At 33.7% G+C, this 10,372-nt stretch overlaps 1 protein-coding gene across 1 annotated transcript; it reads left to right on the forward strand.

The window, feature by feature from the left end:
- Positions 1-244: 244 nt before the first annotated feature.
- On the forward strand, positions 245-7,974 carry LOC128232796 (uncharacterized). Its single transcript, XM_052946532.1, has 3 exons — positions 245-1,099; positions 1,497-1,621; positions 3,558-7,974. Exons 1-3 carry the CDS (start codon positions 300-302, stop codon positions 3,659-3,661), a joined length of 1,029 nt encoding a protein of 342 aa, XP_052802492.1. The 5' UTR covers positions 245-299; the 3' UTR covers positions 3,662-7,974.
- Positions 7,975-10,372: the final 2,398 nt, after the last annotated feature.

A 10,372-nucleotide genomic window follows, 5' to 3' on the forward strand; every position in this document is an offset into this window, starting at 1 on the left:
TATTCTTGTGAATACATTATGCTATTCCGTCACAGTGGCAGCCAGGTCTTTAATATATGCAAATGATCATAAGGCCTTGACATTCTGTGGGCGGAGTTAATGCCTCAACTGTTTGATGCCTCAAAATCTTCAGTTGCTTATTTTATCTGTAAACAGTAGTATTGACAGTAAAAAATTTAAACAACATTGTCATTTTTTAACAGCATGATCGTTTAAAGTAAAATAACATTATCTTTTTCAGACACACTGAATGTCGAATGCACTTCATGAAGTGAATCAAAAATTACTACAAAATCAAAATGAGAGTGCGGCAAATGATTTTTGTTACTGTGTCAGTTCTTGCCATGTGCACTCTATTCATGTACCTGCTCAGAGAAGAGGAGCCAACATATACCAGCAAGAAATTGGTTCAGGGGATTATAGACCGCAGTAACCAAGTTGGCAACAATCTTACCCTTGCCAGAGATAAACTCGATGACATGGTTGTCAATGAAAATGATATTGTATCTGTTGCTAAAAGAGTGAGTAAGCACAACGGAACGGTTCTTGTAACAATGATAAATGACGCTTATCTTTCCTTTACATACAGCTGGTTGTGTAATACAAAAGACATGGATATTCATAAATCAGTGCTTATCATTACGACAGATGAGTCTTCAAAGACAAAACTTACGAGAGACTGGCCTGATGTGACAGTGTTTTCTATGGATATGACAGGTTCTAAAGGTGACCAGACTTACAGTCATGCTGGGTATGTTAGAATCATGGTGAAAAGGACAGAGATGCTTTTAGCTATATTAATGGCTGACCTAGAAATATTCGTATTTGAAGTGGACTGTCTTTGGCTGGCGAACCCTACTCCTTTATTGCAACAAGAAAAGAGTTATGATATCTTGGCAAACCCTGTTGAAGGGGTTGTAAAGACATATGCTGGTGGCTTTTTGTATCTGTTTACAACAGATAAAGCAAAGAGGCTTTGGAAACGTGTGACAGAGATGATGGTTTCTCTAGGCGAGAAGTTGGACAAAATGAAAGAGGACACATATATCTCCGAGGCAGATAATGACCAGCAGTACCTTACCAGGCTTATAAATACAAAGTATGTTATTGCCTTATTGCCATATATACTTAGGGTTTAAGCCATGGGTTAGTAAGGGCAGGGTCCTCCACAAAAGAGATAGGGTGCTATAGGTGAAAAGAGTGGGCTGCAAAGAAGTTTATCAAGTATTATAAACTTGACAAAAAATGTTAGAAATGTGTTGAATTGAAGAAAGTTTAGGTTTAAACTGTCAGATATATATTTACTTTGTATGTATTTATGATCATATTAAATATGAATTTTAATAAAAAAAATAAAAAATTGATAAACCTGTAACCATGAGGGCGGAGGAGTACTACGTTGTGTCATGAAAATCAGGGTGAAGCACTCTTCCATAATTATTTAGCTGAACCCTAACATATATATACCGGTATTCACATTCAGTCAAACATTGTAGGTATGAAGGAATTGCTGTGAAGGAGCTGTCCCTGGAGACGTACGCAGATGGGAAATGGTATGGGAAGTCACCAGAAGAACGGAACAAATTACATCCCCTAGTCATCAACAACAATTGGGTTCTAGGTTTGTTAATTTGTTAAACGGGTACAATATTAGATGATGCAAAGATATTTGTTTTTATTTGAATGCATTATTATCAGTGATTTTTTTTTGGAAATATTTTTACCGCCTGTGCCTTGCAAATTGGGAAAAAATGTCCAGATTGGGAAAAATACAAAATCAGATCAAAATAGCAAATATAATGGCTTACATACATATTTTCACCTTTTTATGCATACTTTATGCTGTTAAAGAGTTCGTCTTTTCAAGATTTTGTTTATTTTTCAAGAAAATGTTTGCTACTTATTCACTAACATATTAATGTGCAAAATATTATAAATGTACAACATGTATGGGGAAAATGTACAATTTTTCGCATCCATGGTGAAACAGCCTTTAGAAGGCAGTAAATGGCACCAAAAAAAATCACTGATTATGTGTAACTCATTTGACTCAAAATGACTGTATTGATCAAAACACGTAAAAGCAATTAATCTGTGTACAGTTTAAAGCTGCACTCTCACAGATTGGGCGTTTTAACAACTTTTTTTATTTTTTGTCCCGGAACGAGCTAATTTTAAATTTAAGTTAAAAAAAATGATGTTTTATGCATTTTTCTTAAACTGTTTACGGTTTAAGCCATAAAACATTAATTTTTGAACAGAAGTATGAAAATCTGTGATCTGATATTTTGTCAGAAGTCTTATATCATTGGTTTGCAGATTTTTATGCAAAATTTGCTCTTTCCAAGACAAAAAATAAAAAAGTTGTCAAAACGGTAAATCTGTGAGAGTGCAGCTTTAAAAGGAATTCATGATGTTTAGGTGCATTTTTACTGTAAAGTTCTGTGAAGTTTATGACCATGTATGAATTAGAAAAAAAAAATCTTATGGTCTATAATGTTGATGTTTTTATTGAAAAAACAACAACCTTTATAGTGGCTCTTGAACCGTAACTCTTGGCTCAATTTATAATAGAAGAAAAAAAAAACGTAATGTAAAAATATTAAGTTGATCAATATCTTTTATTTCGATTTTTTTTTTTCCATTTAAGCACACGGATAGGAATTAAAGCTCAAATTTTGGGCAAATATGAATAATAAACATGGGTGTGTGTGTAAACAAGCATAGTTTCTTTTAGTATATATAACAGGAATATAAATTTCCTGATTGGAAGCTTGTTCTTTAGTCAAAAGGTGAAATTACTCAACAAGTACCTGAGCCAGTGTTACAGATGCTACTGCATATTTGCCTTTTGTCTCTGGCAACATGTGTACCAAGTTTAATTTCAATATCTCATACATGCCATATTCCCTGGCGGGGGGAAAAATCCCCCGGAATTTCTACCCATCCCCTGGTCCCCTGCCGGGGGATCCATATCCCCTGGAATTTAAAAAAATATTTTTTTTTTTTTATTTTTTTTAAATCTTGCATTAGGTTGACAGTGAAAAGCATCAATAATATTATGAGTGTGAAATTCCATGAAGGACCATGATGACTAAGTCCAAAAATTATTGTAATTTGAATGTATTTCTGTATTTATTCTTATATTATAAATGCAGATATTGCGCAAATTTTCGTCGCGTAAAAATCCGCTGGTGTAATATCAAAATCCCCTGGAATTCAGACCAAAATCCCCTGGGAAGCCTCTCAGAAATATGGCATGTATGATATCTTTAAAAGTTTTTGAATTATGGCCAAATTTAAAGTTTATGCTCACCACCAACAACAATGCCAATGCTATGAGTAAAAAAATGAATAAATTTTGGATCGATTTTTAAGCCATTTTCTGTTAAGTCGGAACAGCAAGGTCAAAATTGGTCCAGACCCGCAGAATTGTTGGTTTTTTGAAGCATTGTTGTTGACTATACCTCAACTTTTTAAAAAAACAACAATAGAAAAGCTAAAGATCATCTGACCAATGTAAAGATATGTTTAAATATATTTAAACTGAATTTCAGGTAACCAGAAGAAGATAGAACGTGCTAAGGAATGGAAACATTGGTTTATACGGGAAGATTGGTCATGTGATATGGACCTTGTACGCAAAACTGTCTACCACTAGCTTACTCTACAATGAGCAAACACAGAAATCTCATAGTCCCAATGTACCAGTCATACATGTATCTGACAGGGGTTCTGAACTTCAGGATAAGTCCTAAAATCAAGATAAAATGAGAGTATTTTACTACAGATGAATGGAAAAAAAATGCTTTTACATTTTAAATCACAAATAATAGGAAGTACCTTTGAATGAATATAAATGACGTTGTAAACAATTTCAAAAAGGGTCTAAGCCCCTTAGCCTTGCTATTGGCATGAATCCTTCATACCCGAGCAGACCTGTGGCTATTTTTTAGGGAGTGTCAATTATTAGCTGTTAGAATTCCTGTGCAGATTGTAACATGTATTAATTTTCCTTGTTTTCCAAAGGAAAGTTACCTCATTCTTTTACCACTGTAAATTCTGCTATTTCTCATTATCATCAACTATATAAGCGTGATACATGTTTCCTTAATCATTGCCGCTGGTTTTAACTTATGAAATGTGCTTGAGATTAACTTGTTATCCTTCAGCTTTCATAATCGAGCTCATTATCGAGCTAAAAGATATTAGCATAAACTATATACACAGACTGCCATATTTCCATAGTGGTTCATTGTAATTGTGTGCCATACCACACTGTTTAAAATCATCATTTTTAATTTCATAACAGCTTTTTTTTTTATTATTGATGAATGTTGAGACAAGTGTGTAGTTTTATGCATATATTCTAGTCTGAACCTCCAAAAAACTTGTGTTCCATGGGAACTTGATGAAATCATGTCTCACTGGCTGTTCCAAGGGGGTTATTTAGTCATTCATTAATAAAGCTGTTTTGATGGGTGTAGTTTATTTGTGTTGTTTGTATGTTTGTGTCTCTTGTTCATTGTTGTTTGGGCCCTTATTTGCCTCATTTACCTCATTTACAGTGTTCATAATATTTTAATTTAATTTACTTGGTTTGTCCCTGCAGTTTTCTATGTGTTATTCATAAACCTTTTTAGTGCTGATCATGTCACAGTAGAGAATGAAACCCTGCTTTGGTGTCATATGACCTGTAAATTATATTTACAATGTCATAAAATCTGGAAATGCCTCGTGATTTCTGACATTGTTAAACTGCATAAACTCATAGTTATTTCATGCTAGCTTATTGGTAGGTGTGACCCCTTTGATAAATATGATGAATTTTTTTTTTTTTAATAATGTCATTAAATGTTACTAATAATTTTACAGGACATATGACACCAAAGTAGGAGTTCATTCTAATCAAACTGCTGTGGATCATGTTACAAATAATAGGGCAATACTGAACATTACATGTTCATATTAATTATTGGGCACTCTGATTCATGGTACTCTAGGCTGGTATTTATAAAATGCATTTAAGGCTATTTCCTAACTTAAGTCATTTTCCCAATTAAAGAATTTCACTGGTAATATGATATGATAATTTCTGAAACCCATTACTTCACTGAATAAACATACTTCATATTTAAAACACTAATTTTTTACTTTTGAACATTTAAATTAACTTAAGCAACTTTATGAATGACGCAGTATTGAAGTTATTTATAAACCAGGTAGTCAACTACAAAAAAATATGTAAAGTTTTACTGCATTAATGAAATGAATTCTGTCTTAACTGACTAATTAAACTATATCTTTCAAAATAGATTTAAAAAAAAGTATGCCACGGTAACTATTATTGTTATTTATTCTAATATGTATGATCCCTCTCTATGTGTAAAGGTTCATTTATGTTGCAGTCATGTACATGTATGTCCCATAAACACAGTCAAGTACCATACCAAAAAGAGTGTTCATATTGAATGGTTTTCTGTTTGGCCTTAAAAAACATTTTCATATCGGCCATTGCCAAATATTTTCATTCATCACAGGTTCGATTATGATAAATATGTTGTATGCCACAGTGCGTGTATACCATTTGATCGTAAATTGCATCATAAATGCTACATCGGAAGGCAACATTTTGCTTCGAATGAAGACTTTAAACAAAGATAACTTCACTATTTCTTCATCATTTATATGAAACAAAGCGCAGTCTAGTTACGTCGCTTACGGAGCCCCGCCTTTGGTCGTTTACCAGATTTTGATTGACATTTGAGTTAAGTTTTTTAAAACACTTCAACAAACCTTTTCATTAATTTGGAAATTGGTTTGTCGAAGTGTTTGAAGAAACTAATCACCTTATCAAACTTTTATATTAACACAAAGGTGGGGCAATGTAAGCGGCATAGACTGCCCTTTGCTTTATTTAAAATGGTGTAGTAAAACAAAAGTTATCTTTTGTTGAAGTCTTTATTTTAGGAAAAATGTTGCCTTCCAACGTAGCATATATGACGTAATTTATCACGTGGTATACACACACTGAATAACCTCAGCGTCATGTTTTCATTGTTTTGCTATATAATAGGAATATGAGTGAATTGAACTTCAGCCAGTATTAGAAATGAACCCAAAGTTAAGGAAATCAAAAGGAAAGGTGTTGTTATTTGTGATGTGTATACATATTTAATATTGGATAGATTTCTGTATTTAAGCTTTTCAATATTTCCAATTATTGTTTAAAGAAAGTAACATTAACACTGTAGCGTTTTAGCTAAGAAGTTATTGAAGGGTGTTGACCCTATCCATTTCTGGTAGCACCCTTCTGCCCTTATGGAGATCAACATAATTATACAAACCTTCTTGGGCTTGAGCACTTAAGATAACCAATATTTCCTTAATTTGTTTCTTTTAAAAGCTTATTAATATTTGATTATATATATATATACATACACACTTAAAATATCTGTCAGTTGAAACCAAAACTTCTTCAATTAAAGAAATTTCTGACATCATTGACAAATTCATAATATCTTCTTAGCTGAAAACAATGCTTTTCACCCGTTGCACCCCGTCCATTTTCTGTCTGATTTATAACTAGAGAAAGCTTGGACCTATGGTCCCTGAACTTGGTAGGGAGGTTGGTCATGACCATCGGATGACCCTTAATGATTTTGAGGTCAGTAGGTTGAACATCAGTCAATTGCTTGAATTGCTTCAAAGTTGACTTTCAAACCATACTTAGTATATTTCTATATGATACAATATTTTAAGGAAAATGTTTTCTGCAGGGGTAATATTTTTGAGATGATTTTCAATTTTGATGAAAAGATAAGAACTTATCATTAGATGTTTTCTATATACATGTATGGCCTCTGAGGGACCAGACATTCAGTAGATACTCTAACTGATGTATAGTTTTTATGTATTCAAATATCATCTTGCATATGGTATTGTTTTAATTTTTAATATTACAAACTGTGATGGGTGTTGATATTGCTTATTTGATAGATTTAAATATAATTATGTCTTTAGTCTTCAGATATTATATAGGTTTTAAGTGTAGTTTTATTGTTTATGGTGCTAGTGTTTTGTTTTATTTCTATTTCAGTATTTTCACTTCTAATAAAAGTGTCTTTTCACAGTAGCTTTTTAGACCATATTTTATTGAATAATAATTGTTTTCGAAGGTGCTGTTTTTGTTTGATGATTATGCAGGGAGGGTGCATGTCGAGGGGTGAAAGCGAAAAGGTTCTATCTGCTTCTTTATTTAATGTCACTTAGAACCTTTTCGCATTCACCCCTCGATGTTTGTCCCGGAAAGTCATAAAAAAAACTCATAGGCAAAAATGAGTCTTGTTGAGATATTCATGTTGACCAAGATATATGATGACAAAATAAACATATAACAATGCGTAAGTTAAAAATTAAGGAGCCTTTTTAGGAAATGTGTTAAAATGGCTGTTCTGCCTGCTTAAGAGGTACGAAACACCATATAAATTCAAATGTCACGTTTACATCAACAGGACTCCTTTTCGCTGACGATGTCAAAAATATTAAGCCAAGAGTATTTATGATAAATGTTCAGTCAAAGATGTGAACATGGTTATGCTAGAATTCCTTAAAGCTGCACTCTCACAGATTGAACGTTTTGACAACTTTTTATTTTTTGTCTTGGAACGAACCAATCTATGTGAAATTGCATGGACACCAGTGACATAAGACTGCTGACAAAAAAAAATCAGATAGCAGATATTCATATTTAAGTTCAAAAATTGATTTTTTCGAACGGAAATATGAAAATCTGTGATCTGATCTTTTGTCAGCAGTGTTATATCATTGGTTTAATGATATTTACGCATATATTGGCTCATTCTAAGTCAAAAAAAAAAAAAGTTGTCTAAACAGTATATCTGTGAGAGTGCAGCTTTTAACTTTAAAATCCGTATTCCTGTATCCACGTTTTTAAAATAAATTTTAATTATCTATGGCATTGTGTTGTCTTTTGAACCCCATTCCAAAGTATGAAGCCAAATTGTACTGATTTTAGCTAGACTATTTGAGGAATAAGACGAACCATATCAGTTGAATAGCAGTTGCAGCTTGGATATAACGCTTTATCAATTTTGTCCATATAATTATGCCCACCTTTGAAGAAGAGGGGGTATATTGCTTTGCACATAACATTCGGTAGGTCGGTATATCAAAGCTTGTACGTGTGATAACTGAACTATTCCTGGACCTATTGTCATCAAACATGACATGAAGCTTGGGCCTGACCAGTAGATGACTCCAATCAATTTAAGGGGTCATCAGGTCAAAGGTCAAGGTCACAGTGACCTTTAACGGAAAAAGGTTGTCAAAGCTTGTCAAAGTGATAACTCAACAATGCCTGAACCTATGGTCATCAAACTTGACATGGAGGCTAGTCCTGACCATTAGATGGCCCCTATTGATTTAATGGGTCATCAGGTCAAAGGTCAAGGTCACATTAACCTTGAATGCTATAAGGTTGCCTGAGTGATAACACGTCAATGCTTGCTCCCATAGCCCTTAATCTTGACTTGGAGATTGGGTTTGACTAGTAAATGACCCCTATTGATTTTAGGGGTCATCTGGTCAAAGGTCAATGCCACAGTGACCCTGAACGCAAAAAGCTTGTTGGTGTGATCACTCAGCAATGCCTGCAAACTTGGCCGTTAAACTTGACATTTAGGTTTGGGTGATCGGTAGATGACCCCTGTGGATTTTGAGGTGAAAGGTCAAGGTCACAACTCATCCTCACACTTAGAATGGTCATAATTTTAAAACTGCCTCAAAGGTATCCAATGTCAATGACAAATCAGCTGTCATTTCGGTCCATGCATAATCCATTCAAGTGTCCAAATATTCTTGACAACATGGCGCTCAGGGAGTACCATGAAATATGTGGTCTCTTCACGTTATAGATGGATAACAGACTAATATCCATATCATGAAAATTTAGTATGAGATAGAGGAGTTCAGGGCCCAGCCAGGGATTGAGGGCTTAGACACCTAGTGTAACTTTCTCACTGTGTGGGAACGTACACCGGATATGCCTAAAAAATATGTCTGTTTCGGGTAACCCGACCCTACCTTTAAAAATGCGCCGACCCTAACTATTTTTTTCCGTTTCTGAGCAAAAAAAATATTCGTTAGCGAATAGAGTGTTACGAAGGGCGGATAAATGCAGATTTTAATCAGAATTATTGTTTATATGATAAAACAAAGTCAGGCAATGACAGTAATGTAGGAAAGACTGCTATGTGCAAGAAAACACTCTGAATTTACGACAGATTTAAAAAAAATCAACAAAAAAAATCCCTACCTACCCTACCTAGAAATTTTGGGAAGGTTACCCTAAACAACCAATTATTATTTTTGGCCTAAGTAAACAGACAATTATGCAGTTGTTTTTCTTTACCACAGGTAATATCTTGCTGTGTTAACGCATATCTACCGTATCCACAAATCAAACAGGTGTTTGAACTAATAGCTGAATGCTAAATTTGGCCTATGGTATACTTTAAAGTGCTTACGATTTAGCAGACCTCGAAAAATGTTTCTTCAAATCTGAGATGATCACCTCGAAACTTACAGAATTTCGACAAGTATTGTTATTTTAAGGAAATATATCGAATAAATAAAAATCTGAATCGAAGGATTTCACAAGCATAAGCTCAACTATTTTTATTGTAAGAACTGGCAATGTAACTTTTAAACTGTTAAAGATATGCCCTTAGAAATTTTGAGAAATGTGTCCTGGTGATAACATGTAAAATGGGACAAAAATTGAAGGTAACACTGTTAATATACAATATACATGTATGTCTGTTTCCAACTTTCAAATAATCTGCCAAAAGTGGGAGTACGATTTGATAAGAAATTATTGAGCAAACTTTAGTTAACAATGAGTTTGATCCATGCTCTCCTAAATGAACGTATATATGCAAGCTGCTTAATTATCAGGGTTGGTCACAATACATACTTTCTCACTGAAGTGAACGAGCAGAGACCATTATTCTGTTCTATGTAATAGCAACATCGACCAAAGCTTAGAAAAAAACTTCACGTGTTCCAAATTTGATCACAATATCTCATTCCCTACTGATGACTTTCTGTGTGCAAAAAACGTACCTACTTGATTTACACAGCAATACTTTATATATGAATAGCAAACACCACATAAATTATACGGCCATATGTTTTGTGTTCCCCAATAAATCATATTACTGGCGTATTTAAAATATTTAGATATTTGCGACTCGAACGTTGATGCTTGTGAAAAACACATCATGGTTAACTAATCTGTATGAATGAAACAGTTTTAAGTGCATACAGATACAAAAAACAGCAACATTTT

This window comes from Mya arenaria, chromosome 4 (genome assembly GCF_026914265.1).
Source record: "Mya arenaria isolate MELC-2E11 chromosome 4, ASM2691426v1".
NCBI classification, from domain to species: Eukaryota; Metazoa; Mollusca; class Bivalvia; order Myida; family Myidae; genus Mya; species Mya arenaria.